This window comes from Natator depressus, chromosome 27 (assembly GCF_965152275.1).
Source record: "Natator depressus isolate rNatDep1 chromosome 27, rNatDep2.hap1, whole genome shotgun sequence".
Lineage (NCBI taxonomy): Eukaryota > Metazoa > Chordata > Testudines > Cheloniidae > Natator > Natator depressus.
This window is the reverse complement of record NC_134260.1, coordinates 992,669-1,019,133: the sequence shown is the minus strand read 5'-3', so window position 1 is coordinate 1,019,133 and position 26,465 is coordinate 992,669. Positions and strand designations below refer to the sequence as shown.

At 54.1% G+C, this 26,465-nt stretch overlaps 2 protein-coding genes across 6 annotated transcripts in view; both read left to right on the top strand.

Annotated features, from left to right (window-relative positions):
- Positions 1-19,104, top strand: part of GPATCH8 (G-patch domain containing 8) — a 92,825-nt gene extending 73,721 nt beyond the window's left edge. For 4 of the 5 annotated variants that reach the window (XR_012636375.1, XR_012636376.1, XR_012636377.1 and 1 more), the window contains 3 exons: positions 199-4,146; positions 13,663-15,607; positions 17,174-19,104. Coding sequence is in view for 1 of the 5 variants with exons in the window: in XM_074940416.1 (XP_074796517.1) it covers positions 199-4,072 (3,874 nt within the window). In the remaining 4 variants the exon portion in view is untranslated. Of the gene's footprint in view, positions 1-198; positions 6,778-13,662; positions 15,608-17,173 lie in introns of those variants that run through there. The other variant, XM_074940416.1, reaches the window with a different exon arrangement.
- Positions 19,105-20,605: 1,501 nt separating this feature from the next.
- ITGA2B (integrin subunit alpha 2b) overlaps positions 20,606-26,465 on the top strand; it is a 65,032-nt gene continuing 59,172 nt past the window's right edge. Inside the window, exons 1-4 of the mRNA XM_074940761.1 lie at positions 20,606-20,825; positions 22,884-23,014; positions 24,172-24,269; positions 24,814-24,979. Of these exons, the coding sequence (XP_074796862.1) occupies positions 20,611-20,825; positions 22,884-23,014; positions 24,172-24,269; positions 24,814-24,979 (610 nt within the window). The 5' untranslated portion in view covers positions 20,606-20,610. The remainder of the gene's footprint in view (positions 20,826-22,883; positions 23,015-24,171; positions 24,270-24,813; positions 24,980-26,465) is intronic.

The window sequence follows — 26,465 nt, the reverse complement described above, 5'->3', positions numbered from 1 at the left end:
AATGACCCTGAAAAGGGTGTAAAGCCATTGTTTTAATATATTTACCGTATATTTACTTATGCTAAGAACAGGCCTAGGGGGCATTAGAAATTAAGCATTGGCAGGAGAAAGATGATTTAAATCGAGGTATGACACCACCTATAGTCTTATGTGAATCTCTCTAATCAGCCTTCCCCTCTATTTTAAAACATTCCATAGCGCTCCTGGAAGTGGGCCCATGTTCAAAACGACCACTGTGGCTGTAGATGAAGAAGGTGGTGATGATGATAATGATTCAGCAGCTTACAGCAGTTCTTCCATGCAAACAACTTCTAGCCAGGCCACAGAAATAACCATGGACAAGGGGGTCATTCTGAACACTGGACAAGTCAGCAGCACTGTTCTGTCAGGTCAAATGCCAATCCAGGCAACACAGGCAATCAGTTTTGGCCTTAAGAATAATTTGGGAACTCCACTGCAGAAGATAGGAGTGTCGTTCTCATTTGCCAAGAAGGCTCCAGTAAAGCTTGAGTCTATAGCGTCTGTTTTCAAGGACCATGTGGAGGAATCTAATCCTGCAGATGGAACAAAAACTGAGGAGAGAGCCTCCTCTGATCAAGGGACTTTGCAGAAGACTGGTGAGGCCGAGCCCACAAATAGTCCTGACAACAGAGTTGAAGATGATGACCAGCACGAAAAAGACAATGGATCTCTTGCCACTACATTATCTAAGTTAAAAAAGATGAGAAGAGAAGATGGACCAGTGCCGCTAGAGCCAGAATATTATCATTATATTCCCCCAGCCCATTGTAAAGTAAAACCTAACTTTCAGTTCCTGCTTTTCATGAAGTCCACAGAGCAAATGGAAGCAGAAAATGCAAGCAAAAAAACAGTGCATGAAAGTAAAAAGAGTAATTCTCCAAAACCCAAAGCTGGCAAGCACACAGAAAAGACAGCTGAGTGCACTGTGCAGCAGAAGGAGCCAAGTACAACTGAACTTACAGATCAGAGAAGCAAAACAGAAGCAAAAGAAATTCCAGAAAATGCAAATGTACAAGAAAGCAAGCAGTCTACAGAAAGCAATCCCCCAGAACAAGACATTACTAAAGAAGCCATTCAGCCTGTCCCTGGTCGTAAAGAAGTCATCGAGGGACCGAAGCATCCAATGGGACCCTTTTTCCCAGTTTTGAGTAAAGATGAAAGCACTACTTTGCAGTGGCCTTCAGAACTTCTGATATTCACCAGGGCAGAGCCATCTGTTTCATACAGTTGTAATCCCTTGTATTTTGATTTTAAGCTGTCACGCAACAAAGATGCTAAAGTGAAAGGAGCAGAAAAACCAAAAGACACATTAGGTCTCTCTAAGGAAAATATACAGTCCACAGAATTTAGTGACATAAGCAAAAGTAAGGAAAGAGGAAGCACAGCTAACAGTTCCGCTGCAAAACCAGAAAATAAACTGGTCTCTGTCTGTGGTACCCAGAGCAAGCAGGAGTCCAGCTTGGCAAGCATTAGCAAAGTGGAAGAAATAGATGACAGTAGTAAAACTCTAACCAATAAAAAAGACAAGGCTGGGAAATCCCACAAACATAAAAAGAAAAAGAAGCACAAAAAGTCCAGCAAGCACAAACGTAAACACAAGGAAGAAGCTGAAGAGAAAAGCCGAAAAACTGACATGAGGGAGGAGAAACCCAAGAAACGGAAAAAACACAAACACAAAAAAAGCAAATCGTCTCTTCCTTCTGAATCTGAGCGGGTGCTGAAACCTGACATGCCCGACGAGGGGGGCCACCTGCAGAAGAAAAAACACTGCTTTCAGGACCCTCAGCGGAAACCACTCTCTGCCGAAGAGGGGACTAGTGGCAAAAAAGAGGACAGTGGTAACTCTTCCCAAGAGCACAGCAGCAAAAAACACAAGACTGACCTGCAGCAATCATCTTCTGCCTCAAAGAGGCGGTGTTCTGCTCCTTCTCTTGGCAGGTCCAGCCATAGGAGCCGACAGAGTAGTGGGGACTATGACAGTGATGAAGGCTCTCACCGAAAAGACTTCCGACAGAAATCATTGTCACAGTACAGTGATGACTATGACTCTGGTAGTGACCACTCCAGAAGCCGTTCCAGATCAGGGCGAAGACATTCTTCTCGCAGGTCCTCTCGAAGGTCATACTCAACGAGTTCTGATGGCTCTTCAGACCACAGTAGGTATAGTCGCAGGAGAAGCTATTCAGATGATAGCTATAGTGACTACAGTGACAGATCAAGGTGTCATTCAAAGAGGTCTCATGACTCAGAGGAGTCTGACTACAACAGCTCAAAACGCAGATCAAAAAGGCACAAGTACTCCTCCTCAGAAGATGACTACAGTCTAAGTAGAAGCAGGTCTAGAAGTCGGAGCAGGAGCCGAACCCACACTAGGGGAAGGTCGAGAACAAGAAGTCGGGGTAGAACACGGAGCAGCAGTTGCAGCCGCAGTCGAAGCAAGAGGAGAAGTCGAAGCATAACTGGCCGCAGTTGGAAACGGAGCCGGAGCTACAGCAGAGATCGCAGCCGGAGCACAAGAAGCCATTCACAGAGATCTCTTTCAAGAAAGGGCTCTCGGGATCATGAGAGCCCTGAAGACAGGAGATCTGGGCGAAGAGACTTCATCAGATCCAAAATATATCGCTCGCAGTCTCCGCACTATTTCAGAGCAGGCCGAAGTGAAGCGGCTTTGAAAAAAGAGAGCAGAGGAGATGAAACAAAGGGAACTAGCTCTCTCCCCCAAAATAGCTGTAGTTCTGGCTTGGGGAAAGCTCCTGAAAGTGACTGTGGTCCAGAAGAAAAGAATTCAGTCACAGCAAAACTGCTGCTAGAAAAGATTCAGTCCAGGAAGGTTGAAAAGAAGCCCAGTGCTAATGATGAAATGCTAACAGGGGCAAACAAGGTTGGGATAAAACTTAAAGATCCTCCACAGGGGTACTTTGGCCCTAAGCTTCCTCCCTCATTAGGCAACAAACCAGTTCTCCCTTTAATTGGGAAGCTCCCTACGATCCGAAAACCAAATGCCAAGAGGTATGAAGAGTTGGGAGTAGAGAGGGGTGAGGAACAGGAGCTGTCGGAGGCTGAGGAAGTTCCCCAGGGGAGCGGGGAGAGTCAGCTGGCAGGCCAGCCTCTGCTGGAGGAGGAGGTGGTGATGTTGCTGCAGGACAAACCCCTGGAAGAACAGAAACCTGCTGAACCTGCTGCGGAAACACCACCAATTCCTCTTGAACCGCAGGCACTTCCCGAATGCTACAGTTCTGGAGAGCTCGTTATGCCGCACAACTATCTCTCTGATCCCAGTGATGGTGATGTATTAGAACCCGTGGAGAGTAGGAATCCGCCTGTCCCTGTAGAAACCAGCATGATGCCTTTAGTTCCAGATGTTGAACGCTTTCCTGGTTACGTGACTCAGAGTGGGGAGCCAAGCATCGACGGAGAGCCAGAAGGAGCAGAAGATTCCTCCCTGGCACCACTTGAGAGCCAACCAATCACTTTCACGCCTGAAGAAATGGAGAAGTACAGTAAGCTTCAGCAAGCAGCTCAGCAGCACATTCAGCAACAGCTTTTAGCAAAGCAAGTCAAAACCTTTCCTGCTTCAGCAGCGCTGGCCCCAGCAGCACCTGCTCTGCAACCTATCCACATTCAGCAGCCAGCAGCTGCAGCTGCGACATCCATCACCACTGTGCAGCATGCCATTCTGCAGCATCACGCCGCTGCGGCTGCTGCAGCCATCGGAATTCACCCCCACCCTCACCCCCAGCCTCTTGCTCAGGTTCATCATATACCCCAGCCCCACTTGACACCCATTTCATTGTCCCATTTAACCCACTCTATTCTTCCAGGGCACCCTGCTACATTTCTAGCCAGCCATCCCATACATATCATTCCTGCGTCTGCTCTCCATCCAGGTCCCTTTACCTTTCACCCCGTTCACCATGCTGCTCTTTATCCCACACTTCTTGCCCCTCGACCTGCTGCTGCTGCAGCTGCTACAGCTTTACATCTGCACCCCTTGCTCCACCCCATTTTCTCAGGTCAGGACTTGCAGCACCCTCCCAGTCATGGCACCTGAAGAGACGGTAACTCCGCCTCGGGGCGGAGACGTGCACATTTCGAAAAGTCGGGTGACGGTGATCCAGCAGACAGGTGAGGCCTGAGAATTTCCTTTCACTCCTAACAGCCATGGAAGTGGGGTCTGGCTTGAAGGCCATACAGATGGTGCAGCGGTTCCGTTTTGTGCGTGTTGTGTGCATTTGTTTACTATTAGGGATTTTCTCACGTTTCCCCATCTGAGAGAACATATTCATGTAGCACCATCATGGCCCAGATGAATCATCTCAAATTCAGACAGACAAGATGCTTTATGAAGGGCTTTTTTTCCTGTATTCCGACATCTTTATTCATCTTCCTTCTGCTCTCTTGTACATTACACAGTGTTTCATACTCTGGCTAATGGCGCGCGCGCGCGCTCTCTCTCTCTCTCTCTCTCTCTCTCTCTCTCTCTCTCTCTCTCTCAAATCCTTGTAATGAGGTCATCTAATTAAAATGGTCTACATGATTGAATCCTGGTTGTAATCAGTGATGCTGCATGCATAAAACACATAATAACTGACAGCTGTGTCCCGCCAAGGGGACTTTGCTGGAAGGGCATAGCCACTCTTGGTTTTGCTGGGGCAGTGACCAGTTAGCAGACATTGCAGAAGAGTTCTTGGTACCTGATGTCACATACCCCACTGTCTGACGTAAGCAGTGAAGGTGGAAATAAGATTTAATTTTAAAGCTTTACTGAACAAAAGAGCTAACTGTGTTCAAAGCTTGGGCACTTCTCCATCATGCGTTAACATTCTGCTCCAGGTGAGGATTGTGTGGTGAAGCCTTTTGTGTGAAACAGAGAGGTGTTCTTAGATTGCTGGCTTGTGACTTTGGTCTAGGCTTTGACCACTGTACTATTGAGAGAGATCTTTCATACTCCGATCTCCCGAAGTGTTGTAAAAAGGAGGCATTTGAGAATGAAAGGAAAATCCCTTCCTGAGTTGAAGCAATACGGAGGACTGGAACCCAATAACAATCTGGAGAAATTTACCAGAATATGTAAAGTGTATTCTTTCCTCTGTAATATTGATGTTTGTTTATTAATTTATAGGATTTTTTTAAATGTAAAGACTTGCACTGAACTCTGCAAACGTAAAAATGCTGCTTTTTGTAGCTCATATAAGAAAGGTTACACACTTGTAGTATACTGCAATGATATTTTTTACAGCCAGTTCTTTTAGTGGTACTTGTTCTGGTGGCTTTTGTGTAAATATGTTTGCTGTAGTTGAAATAAAACACTTGTAAAGGTTAAACTAATCGTTTCAGCTAGATATAAAATGACTAAGCATGTATATTTTATCAAACTCATGTATTTTTGGAGTTTTTATGTACTATAAAATGTAAAAAAAAATATCTTCATTTAGCATTTTGCAGAAGAAAAATGTGAGATTTGGAATAAATGCGGTGCATTAAAGACACTGACTCTAACAGCTAATGAATTGTATCACGTTGGAAGGTGACTGCTGGATTTGTAAAATGCTGTACAGATGGAAGCAACATAGGCATATATTGCATGCTTGTGGTCTGGAGCTAAGCTGCCAGCTTCATAGGAACCTGACCCTGATGGCAGATTCAGGAGTGTCAGGAAATTGGGCTAAGTCACATACAGAACAAAATGCCCATGTTTATTCCTGGGTTTGAACCACTGACTTGCAGGTGTCACTCTAGCTACTCGTCAGGCACAAGTCCACTATTCCAATGATAAAAGAACTGTTGGCTTTAAAATGTGCCTTTTTATTTTGAGAGCGAGGTTTTTTTGGCTGATCACTAATTAATTCAGACTCCTTCCACCGGTGACATTTTTCTGAAGGGATTTGTTCACATATCAGCCCCATAACTTTAGAGAATACTAACTCTGGAAGTTCTGTTCCTCCACTGAATAGCTGTTCCCATTGCATCAGCCCTAAAACAGGAGCTCCTCTCCTGCTTGGTTTGGAGGAGTTAAAGTCCAGTCTCTGGTTTAGTGCATTTTTCAAACGTGTGAGAGTATGGAGCCCTGCACAGTTTACAGTAACTCCCTTGTGGTCTAGATTGGAAACATGGCCAGATTCCATGCTCTGTGCTGTCAGACCCAGGCCAAGACAGGCCTGCTCTGAGATGAAGCAATGGGCATGGCTACAAGCATAACTAGCATTCCTGTTCTTCCCTTTCCTCCCCACACCCCCTGAACACTGTACAACTGAGAAATCTGGGGTGAAAATTCAAAGGGTTTGAAGCCCTGAGATTCCTCACTATTTAAAATAGAGAAATTTGCATTTTGAACAAATAGCACTGAAAAAAAATCACCTGTTAGAATAAAGGGGCTCAATTTATTGTAAATATTTAACAGATATGGACGGAATTAATGTTTCAGTGTGGAGCTTCATGAGCTTTGAGATTCAGTGTGTGTTCTGGCACCCGGCACTGCAGTGGGGGGAGGGGGTTGACTTCCAGAATAGTGCTAAAAATTAACCTAACCAGCATAAACAGACTGTATTTAACTTTGTCACACACACACACACACACACATGTGTGTGTGTGTGTGTCTGTATGTTGTAAAATGAGGGAAAAGAAACTTTCTAATAAACCAATGATTTGTGGAAAAATGGTGTAGTTCTTCCCAAAAACACAAGACAAGCTCTTGCAACGGGTGGTTAATCTTAGTAGGGGCATAGCACATTCATTGTTTTCCTAAAGGAAAGATCCTCTCAGGCCAAGCAGAATTGACTCTTCCAACAAGGAAATTTTTTTTTAAGTTTTGTAGATTTTTAGTTAATTGGAAACTTTAGTCAAAATAAAGTTTCAGCCAGATACACTTGAGTTTTCTGACCACCTCAGGGACTGGTGACAGAGGACCGTCAAGGTGTTCTGAAATCTGATTTCCTCAATCAACAGGACAGGTACAGCAAGATTCCATCAGGCTGTGGCAACCCTGTCATGGAGAAACCAGCTCTGAAGCAGAGAGCAGAGTTTGGTCTCTGTGACTCTGAAATTGTCAAAAGATCTTGCCATTTCCTGTGCTGGTTTTAGGAACTGGAGTTAGTGACATATGTGAAGTGAGTTTCTGATCTAACCCCCATGAAACTAGAACAGGTTTCCCTTACCAAGGACTTGGGTGCGATTGGAACTAGCAGTTTAGAGATGGAATGACTCTACACCTTAGCACGCTTCATCTCAGCCCTCCGGGCTTCTTAGCTCTGTTTGATTGTCCTTATATTACTTTGGCTTTTATCTGTGTAATCTGGGAAATCTCAGGCCCCTTTCTCCATCTCGTGGCTGGCTGCTTTGCCAGTCTTGCCAGGCCTTTGCAAGCCTGACTCATTAAACAGGAATCTGCTTAGCTTGGATTGTGCTCTCAACCTTAATCCACACTTCGGTTTGGTTAAAGGTGACTTACAAAAGAAACGGGGCATGCTGTCCTTTCTGGCTCTTTTGTTCTATAAAGAGCTAAACGTTTGGGGTTTTCCTGTTACATTTCATGAGAATTTCAGGTTTTGAGGCCCAGACTCTGTAGATGAGTGGGTAAGCAGTGCGCTGGCATCTCAAGAGATGGAAACGGAGACGTTGGGGGTGGAATTTGGGTTGTCTTTTCGCATTCTCAGTCTTCTGAATTTCAGCTGTTTTAAAGGTTCATTGCGACAGAGCAGTACTGAGACCATTGCTACTAAGAACGGCTGGGTCATGTAAAGACCTGTCTTCTAGTGCTCGCTGTTAAGTGAGCACAAGCATTTCCTCCCATGTTTGTAAACGTGGTCTCTGGCCTCCTGGCATCTGGGGCTCTTAACAGGCCACATTTATGTATAAATTACACATGCAGAAATATCTCAGCTGTAGTCTCCAATATGCTGGTCTGAGCCTTGCCTCCCAGAGTTTTAGCTGCTGCTTTCCCAACTCCAGCTGCTGTAATCTTTTCCCAGAGTGTAACACAGCCACCCTTTCCCTGCCTTGCCAGCAATGCGTTTGTGTCTGGTCTGTAGAGATGGGGAGGTGGAGGATAAAAAGCCCAAACTGATCATTCCTTAATCAAAGACATTGCTTTCTTTAGGCCTTCAGCAGCACCCATTTCTTAGTACATTAGGCTTCAAGGAGAGAACTGGATCTTCCTTTTGAAAATGCCCCTCACGGTCACATCCTCCACCAGGCTGCGCTGGCTTTAAATTACAGCCATTAGGTGCTGGAAGCTTGTGGAAGGCTTGAGCCAGCTGCCATGAGATGGCAGGCAAAGCTTAGATTAGGTAGCAGAGGCTGCAAAAGAAAGTCCTAGGTTCCCTCCTCTGGGAAGGGAGAATCAGCCAGGTCACTGCTTTGTGCTGTGCGAGTTGTCTTCAGGCTCTCTGCGTTAGTTCAGTGCCCAGACTCGTTGGACTCAGATGAGAGCATGGAGATCAGATGCCCAATTTTTAATGTGGCTAAATGCAGTTTAGAAAGGTGGAAATTCCTCTAATGGGTTGCTTGTTTGGAGAAATGTACTTGGTTTTTAATTCCTGCTACACTGGGCCATCGCCAACTTCCCAGTGTATCCAAAATGTCTAATCCGGATCAGGCTTCAAAAGGAGCATGTTCAGTCCTTCCCCCACTCTAGAACATGCCCAGCTGCTGAAGACATCAGCCATAGCTGCCCAAGGAATGAGGCACACTGGCTTAGCCTTACTCCGCAACACACTTTCTGGGTGAGGGGAGTCCTGCCGTTCCAGACCTTTATCACAGCCCCAATTTCAGTAGAAATTTACCATGATCCTAAACAACCCTGGCCTTTCACATCATCTTTGTGCCTAGTGTGCAGAGGGCAACCTTTCAAACCATTTGGGAAGGGTCCTTCCCATGGCATAGAATCATAGAATATCAGAGTTGGAAGGGACCTCAGGAGATCATCTAGTCCACCCCCCTGCTCAAAGCAGGCACAATCCCCAACTTTTTTTTTTTGCCCCAGATCCCTAAATGGCCCCCTCAAGGATTGAACTCACAACCCTGGGTTTAGCAGGCCAATGCTCAAACCACTGAGCTATCCCCCTGAGTGCATTCAATTGATGACAAGGGATTTCCATCTCGATGAGCAAGTGGCCATACAAGCGGTCTGTCTGTAGGGGAGAGATCTCTTGCAACATGTTCACACTTGCAATCATTACCTCCCACAGCCTCGTAGTGTAATTAACCTCCAGCAGGAGCCAGATCCAGAGGGGGTGGGATGGAAGAGGGTGCAGACAAGTGTGATTTCCTTTATCTAGTCCACAAGGGTGGTTTGGGAGTGGCACGGCTGCATGGCACCTGCAAGGCCATGATTTCCAGATCATCTTGGCTGTTAGCAATAGTTCCTCTCCTCTTCCTCAAATCAGAAGGCACAGTTTCCAAGGTCCATTGCTTATCTCAGGCTTTATCTGTCCATTCTTTCAGGGAATTTCTAGAGTCTCTAGACCAGTGTTTTTTAACCTCTGGGCCCTGGGGATCCACAGACTAAGATGTCAAAAGCGGTCCACGCTTCCAGTCAAAAATGTTTAGGGGTCCACAAATGAAAATGGTTGAAAACCTCTGCTCTAGACCATGCTTGCCGGCTGTCCTACAATCAGAGTTTATGGCCCTTAGGGATGAATAGTTGCTCATTGCCGTGAAAGGACCAACGTGCAGGAAGTTCAGGAGAAATGGTTGGAAATGAACACCAAAGAGAGACTGTAGCTTCCTTCCAGGTAGCAGCATGGGCGGGGAGTGTTGCGGCCACCCACAACCGGGTACTACTTAAAGCACCTATTTTCCTGCCCCAGGACTGTCAGTTTCCCTACCCATCCCTCATGGCTGCTGTTTCTCGCTGTGAGCAGAGCCATCCCTTCCACTTTTCTCGGTCGTGGTTTGTGGCTGAGAAGTGCTCTGTCCCGGTCAGGCCCTGCAGTGTTAGGGTGGCCCGCAGCCTTTCTCACGGTTGCTGCTAGGCTGTATTTTGTGTATCTAAGTGTGTATCTTCTCATTTAAAAGCCGTTCTCCAGGGGGTATTGGTGAGGGACTCCAGCTGGGATTCAGCAAACTGCTCTGATTTCATGGCCACACCAACAAAACCATCCAAGAGAGCTTGTTTCTCCACAGCTTTTTCACCCATCTCCTCTTCGCTTCCTGCAGCCTTTCCATGGTGCCAGTACGTCACAATCAAATACTACCTGGGCTGTACCTTCCCTTATGCACATTCTTCATGTGCATCCCCTTCTCCCTGCCGCTCTGGTCCACTGTACGCAGGACCCTGCACGTGTGCATGTGGGTGGCATTTTATGCACTGGCTGCTTCTGCAGGCAGCCAAAGCCGACGCCGTGGGCAGGAACTGACCTCTCCCTGGTGCAACTCAGGCTGCCAGCTGCTAAAGCAGCATGACCTAGTTCTCACCTGCTATTATTAACACAGAGTTCCTGCCACTGCCCTGCTACAAGTGGCAAATCCTGGGGGAGTTTGCAGCCAAAATCGGTCCCCCCCCCGCCCCCGAAATAAAACCAAGCCCCTTTTTGTTTTCTATGACATGCTTGTAGGTTGCATGATGGAGACTGGCACTAGCCTTCCCCACTGCCTTAGTCTGTGCCTGGACTGTGATGCTCAAATTCCCCTTTTAATGCCCAGCTTGTGTCCTGTTGTTTTCTCTCTGTCATGTGCTAATGCAAAACACATGCTCGTGTCTGGCTGAGCATAGAGCAGGGCCAGCTGTGTGGGCCAGGCCTCTCTTCTTTTGGCAGCGGGGAAGAGGGAGGCATCTGACTGCACCTCCGTTGTCTGTCCTGACTCCAGCCTGCGGCCTCTGCATCAGCCCTGGGCCTGAGGACCGCTGCCAGGTGCTCACAGGCTCCCCCCGCGCCATCCTATCAAGCCCAAATGGCAGCCTCATTCTCAAGGCGTTTCCGGTCCTAGCCCTGCCCTCAGCCCCTGCTCCTGCCCTGCCATGTTTTCCAACAAGCAGCATCCTGCCCTCGCCTGTACTGCCCCTCTGTCTGTGTGGTGCTCCCCATCACACCCAGTGTCCTAGGGCCGCCCGAGCCCCCCCTGCGCTGGGACGCCTATGGCTGGCCCGGGGTCAGGCAGCCAGCGTGCTAGGGCTGATGCTTAGCCCGCTGACCAGGCTGCCCTAGGGGGCTGTGCCCACTTGCTGTCTCCTGGCTTAGTCTGTGCATGTACTAGGCTGGAAGGGAAGCCAGCATTTCCCAGCGCTGGCCCCCCATGGCCCACCATGCCACCCCTGGGCCCTGGCAAACATGGGAGGGGTCCCGCACTGCTGCAGGCTAGACTGGACCTGGGTGGTGCCCCCCCTCACACCCAGCCCCGGGGAGCTGCTCTGCTGGGGCCAGTGCAGGCGAGCTCGGGGGAAAGGGGGCAGCAAGATGGCTCTGCAGCTCATTGCACGGTGTGAGTGGGGCACCCTCAGCACCCATGGCTTGTTCCCGCGCTCATCACCCCCGGCCCAGCCTGTTGGTTGGTTATCGTGGATTACAGCGGTTCCTAGGGTCCCCCTGTGCCCCACACCTTGCCCTAGGGACGGAGAGGGGCAGTGACTTGCCAAGTCACCCAGCCGGGCGCAGAGCCCAGGTCTCCTGACCCCCAGGTCCACCCTGAGCTGGGCTGGGGCTAGGCTGGTCCTAATCGCTGTCCATTTCGTGTCCGAGTGCTGGGTGCCAGCAGTGTCCTGCAGTCAGCCACGCCCGAGGAAGGAGTGCTGCAGCGTGGCCACCAGTTAGAGCGGGTGTCAAGCAATCAGCACTCCCGGGGTCTGTTCCTGGCTCTGCCACGGGCCTGCTGCATGATCTAGGGCAAGTCATGACCCTGCTCTGTGCCTTAGTTTCCCCCAGGCACAAACATCTTCTTACTACACTAGTGCCTAGCAGGAGAGGTCCCCAGTGTGATCAGGGCCACACTGCGCTGGGTCTGCATCCCCCCCCCCGCCCACGCACTCCTGAGCTCACAATCTCTATAGATAAGACAGAAGGTGGGAGGGGAAAGAAGGGCTTAGAGAGGTGAAGGGACTTGCCCACGGTCAGCCAGCAGGTCAGTGGCAGATCTGGCAATAGAGCCCAGGTCTCCTGTCACCAGGCCTGGTGTCCTGCCCATGGGGCCTGGCTGCTCAACGCATTGCAGCTGGACAAGGGCTAAGTGCATGGTATGGGGAGAGGGCGGAGACCTGTTTAAAAATAAAAGCAACTCCTCCAGCCGCTGCTGGGCCGGAAGCTCCCTTGGCCCTCCTGCGCGGAGGTTTCCCTTTGCCCGGGTAGAAGTCGGCTGGAGCGGCGCGATAGGCAAACCGTGCTGCTTTATCTCTCACAGCCATGGAGGCCGGGGGCGGGAAGACAGGCCAGGCCAGGCCAGGGTTATATTTAACCCAGCCTGGCACAGGAGACCGGGTGCTGTAGAGGGAACTGTCAGGCCCCGCTGGGTCTTACAGGCCCGAGAACAATCGCCTCCCCTGCCTTGGATGGAGAATTCTTCGTGCAGCTTCCGTGGGAGCGGGAGTCTGCTCCATGGCTAACCTTCCCCGTAATCCCTCCTCTGAGCTCACCTGGGCGGCCCGAAATCCCCAACTCGCCCGGTAGCCCCGTCGCCTGTGGAGAGTTTCAGCCACCCCCTGAAATGCAGCCATCTCTGGGGTGTGGTGTGAGAGCACCCCACATCACAGACACCCACCCCCTGAGCTGACACAGCCCTACCCGCAAACAAACCGCTGCCCTGAGACCCAGCCACCCCTGTGTGAGAGCATTCACCCTGACACATAGCCCCACACCACAGACCCCCACCCCGGGACAGCCCCACACCACTCACCAGACACAACCCCGTCAGGCTCAGCCACCCCGGGTGCAGTAGGAGAGCCGGGCTTGGGGCTAGGAGGGGAAGGAGAACCTGGCAGCCCGAGCTCAGCCCAGCCCCAGCTGCACCATTCACCCCGCACGAGGTGCTGCCGGATCTTCCGTGTGAGCCACCACTGGCAGCAAAGCAGCTTCCTGGGGGGCGCAGTGGGGGGACAGAGAGAGCCCTGGGCTTGCAGCTGCCCTACAACGCTGCTCCAGGGCCCACTGGGATTCTAGCAGCAGGAACAGCGCACTCGTGTGACTTCCGCCGTGCAAACACCCGCTCTGAGTGGGAATCCCAGGGCGCCACTGCGCCCTGACCCACCCTGGCAGTCTTGCCTGGTCCTGGAGCCGGGCCCCTGCTGGTCTGAGGAAGGGTCCCCACCCCTCGCTGGCCTCCTGGTGCTACTTTCCTTGCCACTGTCGCCCCATGCACGGCTGCGTTCTGGGGAACGGCCAGGGCTAGGGCAGCTGGCCCAGCTTGGGCGAAGGGGGGTCCTAACCATACAGCATCTGTACCCTAGAGTTCAGAGTGGGGAGGGAACCCTGACAAGGTGGCAGAGTGGTGGGATCATTTTGAACCAGAAGCTCAAACCTCAGGATATTAAAAGGACTTTTTTTTTCTTTTCCTTTGGCTGCTTGGAAAGCAGGGAGGTTTGGGGGTTGTTTTTTTTTAAGGGACATTTTTTTTTTCTTTTAGCTGAGAGCAGCTGGAGTTTTTTCCCCCTGCTCAGGGCAGAGTAGTTAAATCCCGCAAGGGAATTCACAAGCTGTGTTTTTTTTTTCTTTCTAGCTCTCGGGTTAAGCTAGGCTAAGTGCAGAAAGGCTAGGATGACAGAAAGTGACATCCAGAAAAAAATGGAATTAACTCGATTTGAAGCTGAGGGAAGGAGAGAGGAACCATGAACTGGAGATGGAGAAGGCAAAGGCTAAGCAAAATATACCAGACAACCTGAGCACTCCTTCTCCAGGTACCGCTTCCCATCCCAGGAAGTTCCCCACTTACAAGGCAGGCGATGATACCGAGGCCTTCTTAGAAAACTTTGAACGGGCCTGCCTTGGGTACGGCATCTCTGCAGACCAGTCCATGGTGGAGCTGAGGCCGCAGCTCAGTGGACCCTCAGCCGAGGTGGCGGCTGAAATGCGAAGGAACACAGGAAGAGTTATGAACTTTTTAAAACACAGGCCGGAATCAGAATGGGGCTAACCCCCGAGCAGGCCCATCGGCGGTTCAGAGCCCTAAAGTGGAAACCGGATGTGGCATTTTCCCAACACGCCGACCACATTGTGAAATATTGGGATGCCTGGATATGAGGAGCAAGCGTTAAATCTCTGGAAGATCTGTCTCTCCTAATGCAAATGGAGCAGTTCTCAGAGGGTGTTCCTGAGGAAATAGAAAGGTACATAAATCACAGAGTCCTAGAATCTCCGGGTTGGAAGGGACCTCAGGAGGTCATCGAGTCCAACCCCTGCTCAAAGCAGGACCAATCCCCAACTCAATCATCCCATCCTAGATGGGAAGCCCAAACCGGTAATTGAGGCGGGGCAGATTGGAGCCAAATGGGTGGAGGTGGTGGAGAAGAAGAAAGCTAGTAGCAGTTGGAGCAGCTATCAGAAGGGGCAACCCGAGGCAACACCCTACCACCGGGGGCAGCCCGTGGCCCAACCTACCCCCCAAGGAAAAACCCAGACACCTGATTGTCCCCCCACACCGTTCTCCAGCCACCCACCTCGCCCCAGTGACCCGTCAGCTGGGCAATGTTTTAAATGTAATGAGCTGGGGCGTGTGAAGGCCACCTGCCCCAAGAACCCCAACACATTACAGCTCATTGCACCAGTGTCACACCCAAGGCCCTCAGGCCCAGATGCCTCCCAGGTTCCCTCAGAGCGAAGGGAAACTGTGAGTGTGGGCAGGAAGAAGTTCACCGCGTGGCGGGACACTGGAGCACAGTGTCAGCTATCCACCAATCCATAGTGGACCCCACATTCATCAACCCAGAGGCCCAAGTGACGATTCAACCCTTCAAGTCAAACTCTTTTGACTTGCCTACAGCCAAGTTGCCTGTCCAGTACAGGGGCTGGTCAGGAACGTGGACTTTTTCAGTCTATGATGATTATCCCATTCCCATGCTGCTGGGGGAAGACTTGGCCAACCATGTGAAGCTAGCCCAGAGGGTGGGAATGGTCACCACAGACGGGCCAAGCGAGTTTCCATGCCTATCTCTGTTCCTGAGCCTTCTACCTGGGCCCCGTCTGTGTTACCAGAGACCCAGATGGAGGTGGTGGAACCGGATCCCCTGCCAACGACTGCAATGGCCGTAGTGGATCCAGTACCAGAGACCCAGCCAACGCCAGTCCCAGAACTGGAACTGACGAAGCAACGAACCATTTCCAGCCCTGAGTCCAGCACTTGCAACCCAGTCTACAGCTCCAGAGCCGGAGGGCCCCACCGAGCCTTCACCGGCAGCAGCAGATAACCCTACACAAGAGGCTCAGCCAGAGCCTGAAATACCCCATAGTGCACCCATGGAGAGCGGTTCATAGTCCACAGAAACAGCCCCATCCCCTGCATCGCTTCCCGAGGGACCAAGCCCAAGTCCACCATCCAGTGAGGAACTGATGTCTCCAGCATCAAGGGAACAGTTCCAGGCTGTAAAGGAAGCAGATGAAAGCGTCCAGGGAGCTTGGACAGCGGCACAGAACAACCCACCGCCTCTCAGCTCTTCTAATCGATCCAGGTTTGTTGTAGAAAGAGGACTTTTATACAAGGAAACTCTTTCTGGTGGACACCAGGAAGACTGGCATCCGCAGAGACAGTTGGTAGTTCCAACTAAGTACCGGGTAAAGCTCCTGAGATTAGTCCATGATCATCCTAGTGGCCATGCTGGGGTGAACAGGACCAAAGACCATTTGGGGAGGTCGTTCCACTGGGAGGGAATGGGCAAGGACATTTCTACCTAAGTCCGGTCTTGTGAGGTGTGCCAAAGAGTGGGAAAACCCCAAGACCAGGTCAAAGCCCCTCTCCAGCCACTCCCCATCATTGAGGTTCCATTTCAGCGAGTAGCTGTGAATATTCTGGGTCCTTTCCCGAAAAAGACACCCAGAGGAAAGCAGTACATACTGACTTTCATGGATTTTGCCACCCAATGGCCGGAAGCAGTAGCTCTAAGCAATACCAGGGATAAAAGTGTGTTGTCACAGAGTGTGGGGGAGTCCAGGGCCTGCACCCCTCTTCCTGGGATTCAATGTGACTCTCAGCCAGTCAGTAAAATGGAAGGTTTATTGGACAATAGGAACACAGTCTAAAACACAGCTTGTGGGTACAACCAGGACCCCTCAGTCAAGTCCTTCTGGGGGAGCAGGGAGCTCAGACCCCAGCCCTGGGGTTCCCTGTGTTCCTCCACCCAGCCCCAAACTGACCCCAACACCCCCCGCCCCAGCAGGCTCTCTCCTGCCGCCTTTGTCCACATTCCCGGGCAGAGGTGTTACCTCCCCCTCCCTCTCCTGGCTCAGGTTACAGGCTCTCAGGTCTCCCATCCCCAGTGAAACTCCCCTGCCACATTCCCAGGTCAACAGTCCCCCCTCCCTGCTGCGTCACATGTGTGCCAGGCATTAACAGACATTTTTGCCAGGGTAGGTTGGCCCTCCGACATCCTTACAGATTCGGGAACTAATTTCCTGGCAGGGACCATGAAAAGCCTTTGGGAAGCTCATGGGGTGAACCACTTAATTGCCACCCCTTACCACCATCAAACAAATGGCTTGGTGGAGAAGTTTAATGGAACTTTGGGGGCCATGATACATACATTTGTAAATGAGCACTCCAAGGATTGGGACCTAGTGTTGCAGCAGTTGCTGTTTGCCTACAGGACTGTACCACATCCCAGTTTAGGATTTTCACCATTTGAACTTGTATATGTCCACGAGGTTAAGGGGCCAGTACAGTTGGTGAAGCAGCAACGGGAGGGATTTACACCTTCTCCAGGAACTAACATTCTGGCCTTTGTAACCAGCCTACAAAACACCCTCCGAACCTCTTTAGCCCTTGCTAGAGAAAACCTAAAAGATGCTCAGGAAGAGCAAAAAGCCTGGTATGATAAACATGCCAGAGAGCGTTCCTTCAAACTAGGGGACCAGGTCATGGTCTTAAAGGCGCTCCAGGCCCATAAAATGCAAGCGTTGTGGGAAGGGCCATTCACGGTCCAGGAGCACCTGGGAGCTGTTAATTATCTCATAGCATTCCCCACCTCCAACCGAAAGCCTAAGGTGTACCATATTAATTCTCTAAAGCCCTTTTATTCTAGAGAGTTAAAGGTTTGACAGTTTACAGCCCAGGGAGGAGACGACGCTAAGTGGCCTGAAGGTGTCTACTATGAAGGGAAAAGTGCTGGTGGTGTGGAAGAGGTGAACCTCTCCATGACCCTTGGGCGTACGCAGCGACAGCAGATCCAGGAGCTGTGCACTAGCTACGCGCCGACATTCTCAGCACCCCAGGACTGACTGAACGGGCATACCCCTCCATTGACACAGGTAATGCTCACCCAACTGGAGCCCAAGCTTACTGGGTGTCTCCTCAAGCCAAAACTGCTATAGAACGGGAGATCCGGGATATGTTACAGATGGGGGTAATCCGCCCCTCTTGCAGTGCATGGCATCTCCAGTGGTTCTAGTTCCCAAACCAAATGGGGAGCTACGTTTTTGCGTGGACTACCATAAGCTAAATGCTGTAACTCGCCCAGACAACTATCCAATGCCACGCACAGATGAGCTATTGGAGAAACTGGGACATGCCCAGTTCATCTCTAGCTTGGACTTAACCAAGGGGTACTGGCAGGTACCACTGGATGAATCCGCCAAGGAAAGGTCAGCCTTCGCCACCCATGTTGGGCTGTATGAATTTAATGTGCTCCCTTTCAGGCTGCGAAATACACCCGCCACTTTCCAAAGACTTGTAGATGGTCTCCTAGTGGGATTGGGAGAATCTGCAGTTGCCTACCTTGACGATGTGGCCATCTTTTCTGATTCCTGGGCAGAACACCTGGAACATCTACAAAAAGTCCTTGAGCGCATAAGGGAGGCAGGACTAACTGTTAAGGCTAAGAAGTGTCAAATAGGCCTAAACAGAGTGACTTACCTTGGACACCAGGTGGGGGAACCCCTACAGGCCAAAGGGGATGCTATCCAAAAGTGGCCTGTCCCAAAGTCAAAGAAACAGGTTCAATCCTTCATAGGCTTGGCAGGTTATTACAGGCGATTTGTACTGCAATACAGCCAAATCGCCACCCCACTGACAGACCTAACCAAAAAGAAACAGCCAAATGCCGTTCAGTGGACCGAAGAGTGTCAGAAGGCCTTTAACAAGCTTAAAGTGACACTCATGTCTGACCCTGTGCTAAGGGCCCCAGACTTTGACAAACCGTTCCTAGTAACCACAGATGCGTCCGAGCGTGGTGTGGGAGCAGTTTTAATGCAGGAAGGACCGGATCAAGAATTCCATCCTGTCATGTTTCTCAGCGAGAAGCTGTCTGAGAGGGAAAGCCACTGATCAATCAGCGAAAAGGAATGTTACACCATAGGGTACGCTCTGGAAAAGCTACACCCTTACGTTTGGGGACGGCGTTTCCACCTGCAAACCGACCATGCTGTGCTGAAGTGGCTTCATACCGCCAAGGAAAATAACAAAAAACTTCTTTGGTGGAGTTTAGCTCTCCGAGATTTTGATTTCGACACACAGCACATCTCAGGAGCTTCTAACAAAGTGTCTGATGCACTCTCCCGTGAAAGTTTCCGAGAATCAACTGGTTAAAATCGTCCTTGAAATGTGGAAAATATTGTTAGTATAACCAGAGGTGCACGTGTCTTATTAACTCTGTTTTCTCCTAGAGCTCCAGGAAGAAATCACAGCCAGTGTGGAGCAGGCTGTCCAGCACCATCTGTGATTTGGGGGGGTGTCATAACCATACAGCTAAGAGTAGCCTAGAATTCCTCCTTACCTGTAAGGGGTTAAGAAGCTCAAATAACCTGGTTGGCCCCTGACCAAAAGGACCAATGGAGAAAGAAGATACTTTCAAATCTGGGGGGTGGGGGTGGGAAGGCTCTGTTGGTGCTCTTTGTTTGGTGTGTTTCCTGGGCAAGCAGAGAAGCATCAGGTGAGAAAACTCCTTCTCCTAAAATCATCCTAAAATGAGTCTCAATATTGCAAAAAGAGTAAGTAAATAAGGCAAGGCGCATTAGATTATCTTTTGTTTTTAGCTTGTGAATTTTCCCTGTGCTAAGAGGGAGGTTTATCCCTGTTTTTTTTGTAACTTTAAAGTTTTGCCTAGAGGGGAATCCTCTGTGTTTTGAATCTGATTACCCTGTAAAGTTACCTTCTATCCTGATTTTACAGAGGTGCTGCTTTTACTGTTTTTTTCTTTATAATAAAGTTCTGTTTTTTAAGAATCTGGTTTACCTATCTGGTTGGTAGATTATTCTCAAGCCTCCCCAGGAAAGGGAGTGAAGGGCTTGGGGGGATATTTTAGGGAACAGGAACTCCAAGTGGTCCTTCTCCTGAATCTTTGTCTAACTCACTTGGGGGTGGCAGCAGTACCCATCCAAGGACAAGGAAGGATTTGTGCCTCGGGGAAGTTTTTAACTTAAGCTGGTAGAAATAAGCTTAGGGGGTCTTTCATGCGGGTCCCCACATCTGTACCCCAGAGTTCAGAGTGGGGAGGGAACCTTGACAGGGGGCAATTCCCAGCTCAGCCAGGTGTGACCTGGAGCAAGTCACACCCTCTGCCTCAGCTCCCCATCTGCCCACTGCAGACATCCACCCTGCAGGGCGCTGGGAGCCTGGAAAGGGGAGGAGGGACTGGGTGACCCCAAGGGAGACAAGGAGCCAGGCCTGCTGATCAGCCCCCTTGGCCAGCGTGGGCCCTTGGGGGTGCCTCAAGCTGGGAACCCCAAATCACTCCTGGCTTTTGGCCACTTCAGCCCTGTCCTCCACCTGCCCCGTGTGGTAGCGACGCCGTGGGGAGCGTGAGGCAGCGCCTGGGGCAGATGAGGGTGGCAGGCGGCCCAGTGGGACAGTTCCGGCCAGAAGGGGTGAGAAAGCCCCAGGCACACCAGTGCTGCCGTTTCCCACCTCCATGTTGTGGGTCCATCTGGCCCCGTGCCCTGGCTCTGACATGGGCAGCACCAGCTGCTGCAGAGGAAGGGGCAGGAACGCTGCAGTGCCAGCTGTGTGATAATCGCCCCCCCAGCCTCAGCCTGGCTCTGACAGGCAGAGATTGGCTTAAACCCTGCACCAGGTTTCACCTCCACTGTCCAATGTTCGTCATCATTAACGAGGCCAGCTCTGGATTTGCCTGTTTCCTATAGAAATGTCCTGTCCCTTTCTGAATCGTGCTAGGTTCTTGGCCACAACCACATCCTGTGGTGGGGAGTTCCACAGGCTAATGACATGTTGTGTATTTCCCCCCTTGTAATTTCACTTGCTGTCCCCTGGACTCGTATCACGTCCCCTCATTGGTCTCTTCTCTAAGCAATTGGGCCTTTCCACCCAGTTCCACTCCCCTGGGCCTTGGCAGGGCCGGGGCCATGCAGCTCTCCTCTCAGGCCGATGCTCTCCCCAGCCCCTCTGGGCAGTGCCCCAGGCCTACCGGAAGCGGCTGCATCCCCTCTGATAAGGGCCCGCTGGCAGCCGGGCCGTTTGCAGGGGCCTCCCTGGAGCGTTCGATCCCCACGAGGCAGAGGAGGAGGGATGCCACACGCCAGGATGATGGCTGGAGCCCAGGGACCGTGGCTGCCGCTGCCTCCCCTGTGGCTCTGGTGCTGGGTCCAGGTGCTGCTGGCTCCCCTGGGGCTGTGGCCGGCGCGAGCCTTCAACTTGCGCTCGGACCTTCCCACCGTCTACGCCGGGCCCGACCACAGCCACTTTGGCTTCGCCATGGACTTCTTCAAGGACAGGAAGGGAGGGTAGGTGATGGGGGGGCTCATGCCCCCAGCCACATCCTCAGGCCCCACTTGTCAGAGCCAAGAACTGAGATGCTCAGGGGGCACCTGCGCAGCAGGGTTTGGGGTGGGGGGTGAGCATGGGGGTGGGAGCAGGGTGAAAGACGGGTTGGGATGTGGGGTGAGCATGGGGACAGGGTGAAAGCTGGGTGGGGGTGGGGGTTGGGGTGAAGGCCGGGTTGGGCTGCTGGGTGAGCGTGGGGGCAGGGTGAAGGCCGGGTTGGGTTGGGGTTGGGGTTGGGGCAGGGTGAAGGCCAGGTTGGGGTGGGGTGGATTGTATTGGAGACAAGTTTTTAGTTCAGAAGGGGGAGGAAGTGACCAGGGTAGAGGCTGTCCTGGGTTCGAGTCTGACACAGGTGAGTTTGAAGGCGGAAGGCAGCTGGGGTGCCGATGAGCCTAGTTCCCTTTGGAGCCTGGTAGGAGGGAAAACAGCACAATAAAGACAATGGATTTCAGGAGGGCACTTTAGCAAACTCAGGGAGTTGGCTGGTAAGATCCCCCGGGAAGCAGGTCTAAGGGGAAAACCAGTCCAATTTATTGCTCCCCTCTCCTCCCTACTGCTTCCCGGCACACTGGACTGGCTCCCACGCTCTGCCCCCCAGGATCATGTCCACACTCCCTATTCCCCCCCAACCCCATACTCCAGCCTTCCCCAGTAAGCTGGCAAATGGCAAGCGCACAGACCAGCCCCCCACGCCCAGCCCCCCGACTGCCTCCTTTTCCCCCCAGGGGTTTCTCCTGCTGTGAAATTCTCCTACCCAAAGACCTACACCACTGTGGCCAGCAGCCCTGCTGCCCCTGTGTGTGCTTGTGCGCACGTGTGCATAGGTGTGCATGTGATGTGTGCACACACATGGAGTGTGATGCACGTGTGCACACGTGTGTTGTGTGTGTGTGCGCACGTCTAACACTGAGCCCCCTGCCCTTTGCCTCCCACCACGCACGCTGCTGACAAGGTCCCGCCAGGCGTGGGGCTCACCGGGCTCGAAGCAGTGGCCTGGCCCAGGGCAGGGACCCCGGGGGCAGTTTGCTCAGTGGCCAAGCAGCCTGGGAGGTGTCAGGTGTCCCTGGGGCCGAGGGGGAGATCGGGGGAAGCAGCTCGGAGGGTCATGTCATCCAAGGGGCCAAGGAGACCCCTGGGAGCTGACAGGAGCCGGCCCGGCTCTGGGGCTCCGCCTGCGCCATGAGCAGGTGACGGGGCAGCTGGGACAATCCAAGGGGTGACCTTCCCATTGGCTTGGCCCCACCAGCCCTCTGGGGCTCGGGGCAAAGCCAGGGCGCCTGGCTCCATCCACCAGCGGGGGAGGGAATGGCCCAGCTAGTGCCCCCAGCGGGGGAGGGAATGGCCCAGCCCCCTGTCTCGGGGGGTGCTGTGGGGGAGGGCAGGCGAGGACGGCACTGGGGCTGCAGTGGGGTGAGGTGTTGGGCTGACCCTCTGCCCGGGGGGTCCACAGGAACGGCTGTCCCCTGGGAAGGTGCCAGGCTCTGAGCAGGCGGGCTGCGGTGCTCCCCCTCCCGTGCCATGTCACGCTCTGGCCCCAGGGCTGGGCTGGGCCAGGGGGTGAGACTGGCAGGGCCCCCCCAGCATCTGTGCCAGGCACCTGTGGGCATTGCCCAGACGCTGCTGCAGACGCAGACCCAGTGGATTAGGCCCCTGACTCCTGGCTGGCTCAGTCCTTCTGAGGAGCTGGGCCTGGACCCCGCTGCCAATGTCCTTCATCCCCCGATTGTCTGAGGCTGCCCCCCTTCCTGTCCCCACCACCAGGTGTCGCTGCATTGCTCTGTCAAACAGCAGCCAAGTCCCACCCCAGAGGGGGCTGCATTGCAGTGGGGGTGGGGGGTGACAGGACTCTGCGGGAATCTGAGACCGAAGGCACCGGGATCTAGGGGGGGGAGGGCTGCAGGATGAGGAGCCGGGCCCGCTGGCATCCCAAAGCCACCCTCCATGCAGACCCCCGGAGCCCAGTCTGCTCCCACCCGCACCAGGGGTCCTGCCCTGACAGCCTCCCCCTGTGCCCATAGCATAAGTGTGGTGGTGGGCGCACCCCGGGCCAACACCTCGCAGCCCGGCGTGGTGGAGGCTGGAGCTGTGTACTTGTGCCCCTGGGCGCCCGGCGGGACCCAATGCAGCATCATAGAGTTTGATCCGAAAGGTGAGTGAGCCAGAGCCAGCCGAGAGGGCAGCTTGGGGTAAACGGGGGGTGTTAGTTACTGTGGGCCAGAGGGGGGCTGGGGGGAAGGTGGGTCTCGGGAGGGAGGTAGGGACCCCAGGATAACATGGGTGCAGGGTGGGTGGGGTGGGTTTTGGATCGGGGGGGTAGGGACCCCGGGGTGAGGTGGGGACAGGTGGGATGGGTTTTGGATTGGGGGTTAGGGAGCCCGGGGTGGGTGGGGCAGGTTGTGGATCAGGGGGGTAGGGACTCCAGGGTGGCAGTGGGTGGGGCGGGTTTTGGATCGAGGGGGTAGGGACCCCGGGGTGAGGTGGGGGGGTGGGTTGTGGTTTGGGGCAAGGTAGAGACCCCGGGGTGAGGTGGGGACGGGTGGGACAGGTTGTGGATTGGGGGGTAGTGAGCCTGTGGTGGGTGGGGCAGGTTGTGGGGCAGGGAGGCAGGGACTCCTGGGTGGGGGTGGGGAGGCAGGTTGTAGATTGGGGAGGGGTAGGGACCCCGGGGTGAGGTGGGGGGGTGGGTTGTGGTTCGGGGCAAGGTAGGGATCCTGGGGTGAGGTGGGGATGGTGGGACAGGTTGTGGATTGGGGGGTTAGGGACCCCGGGGTGAGGTGGGGCAGGTTGTGGGTCAGGGGGTAGGGACTCCTGGGTGCGGGGGCTGGTTGTACATCGGGGAGGGGTAGGGACCCTGAGGTGGGGGAGGCGGCTTGTGGATCAGGGAGGGGTAGGGACCCCGGGGTGAGGTGGGGGTTAGGGAGGGTTCTGGGGGGCAGGGACCCCGGGGTGAGGTGGGGACGGGTGGGACAGGTTGTGGATTGGGGGGTAGGGAGCCTGTGGTGGGTGGGGCAGGTTGTGGGGCAGGGAGGCAGGGACTCCTGGGTGGGGGTGGGGAGGCAGGTTGTAGATCGGGGTGGGGTAGGGACCCCGGGGTGAGGTGGGGGTTAGGGAGGGTTCGGGGGGGTTTGGATCGGGGGGTAGGGACCCCGGGGTCGGGTGGGGGGGGTCAGTTGTGGATCGGGGCGCGATAGGGACCCCGGGGTGAGGTGGGGGCAGGTGGGGCGTGTTGGGGATTCCGGGGGGGCGTTCCCGGGTGTTTTTCCCACGGTTGCACTGCAGTCTGTGCTGACCTGCCCGTCGCCCCAGGGGACCAGGCCGAGAGCAAGGGATTGCTCCAGCTGAAGACCTACAAGTCTCACCAGTGGTTCGGGGCGTCTGTGAACAGCTGGGACGGCAACGTTGTGGTGGGTGCCCCGGGCGCAGCCCCTGCCCCTGACTGTGCCCATGCAGCCTGGCAACCGCCTGGTGATCGGCCGCCTTGGGGAGCTGCGCAGGGTCGGGCTGGGTGGGAGACCCCTGGGGGCGTCTCAGAGGGCAGGGAGTGACCCCGTCCCGGACCGGACAGGAGGGGATGTGCGGAGATGAGGGGCTCAGCTGGGACCCTGGCTGCCCCTGGCTCCCCAGAGCAGAGGGGTCTGGTTCTTCTCCCGATGCTCTCAGACGCTGTGTCCTGGTAACCTGCTGCCGTGCTCTGCCCCAGAGGCAGCTGCATTTCAGTGCTGGGTCTGTCCCACCCCTGGGGAGACGAGGTGGAGATGTGGGCGCTGGTGGTTTGTTGTGGGCTGGACGGACACGGGGGGTGGGGGGACAGGGCAGCAGGGGGAGCCCAGCCTAGTGGCGGGAGGTTCCAGGCAGTGCTGGGGGGCGCTGGGCCTGGCCAGGCGAGGGGCAGATGAGCTGGGATTCCGCCTGCAGCGGGTGGCACTGAGTGTCCGGTCATCCTGCCAGGCCTGCGCCCCCCTGCAGCACTGGAATGTCTTCGAGGGCACGGCCCAGGCCACCCAGACGCCCGTGGGCACCTGCTTCGTGGCCACCGAGGGCCTGAGCCGCTTCACCGAATACGCGCCCTGCCGCTGCCACCACATGGAGGCCACGTACATGCAGAGGCGCTACAGTAAGTGACGCCCCCCCACCCCCCCCGCGGCCACACCGGTTCCCCGCCCCCAATGCCCCCCTCCTCCACGGCCATGCCAGCTCTCTGCACCCCACCGCAGCCACGTCGGTTCTTTTTCGAGTGATTGCTCATGTCTATCCACACTAGGTGAGCGTGCTCACCACGGGCACCGGTGCCGGAAGGTTTTCCCCTAGCCGTACCCGTAGGGGGGAGCGCCCCCCGCGGCCCCTGGAGTGGCGCCTGCCTGGCGTGGTATAAGGGGGGCTGCGCGCTCCCCCAACCCTCAGTTCCTCCTTGCTGCCAGTGAAGGTGCGTCGGAACGGCTCTGCTCCAGCTGGGCTGTAGCTCGTCCCCAGAGCCGTTCGTTCAGCGTTAGTACTGTAGTCAGTTAGCTGCTCAGTTGGTTTAGTCAGTCAGTGAGCCCGGGCCGGGGCATGCCCCGCGCCCCGGGGTTTAAGTCGTGCGGCTCTTGTAGGCGTTCTATGCCAAAGACTGTCTGCGCTGCTTGGGAGAAGCCCATATCAGCAAAAGGTGCAAGATTTGCAAGTCATTTAAGCCTCGGACCAAAAGAGAAAGGGACATTAGGTTCCGGGCCATCCTGATGGAGTCGGCGCTGACCCCGACTCTGGCGTGCTGCTCCGAACCGGTGCCTGGCACCGCGGCGTCGGTACGTGGCGACCCTCCGGTGCCATGACTGGTCGGCACCGCACCCCATCCACGGGGCACACCGAGAGGGCCAGGAAGACTCCCTCTTCGCAGCGGCACCGAGGGGAGTCAGGGACAGAGGCTAGGCCAATGTCGGGCAGTCCTCGATCCCCACTGGGCCCCAGGCCTCCGACTCACGTTGAGTGGAGTAGCCCAGCCCCTTTGGAACAGGCCTCTCCGGATGTCCGGATGCTGTCCACGCCTGAAGCCCTCCAGCTGGCCTGGGACATTATGTCCATGCCGGTACTCGGAGCGCCGCCGATGTCACACAGAGGCAAGCCGCCGCTGGGATCTCCAGAGTCGCCTCCAGCCTGGTACCGGTCTTAGTCGAGGGAACGTTCCCGACGCTGATCACGGCCCAGCAATCGCTTGGGGCAGAGTCCAGGTGGATCGCCCTCAACGCCGACCAGACGGTCTGGCTGGGTTCCGTCGGGCCGGGACTCGCGGCACCGCTTGTCCTCAAGGAGCGAATATCTGCGGGACCGCAGCGGGCTTCGCCATCGGTCCTCATCTCGGAGAGGGTACCGCAGTCAATCACGGCACAGTCATCGACCCCGTTCCAGCTCGGACTCCCGCTCCAAATCCCTGCCAAGACATTGCAGCCCCGGGTGTCGATCGCCAGTATTTCGCCATCGCGGGTCCGCTGGTCGAGGCCGTTCTCAGAGCAGCTGTTACCGCCGGTACCGGTCCTCCATGTCGAGATCACGGTCCCGTGGCCGTCGTAGCTCCTCCTGGTCCAGGGACAGCAGCAGATCTTACACCAGCCCGGTCTCCATTCGTA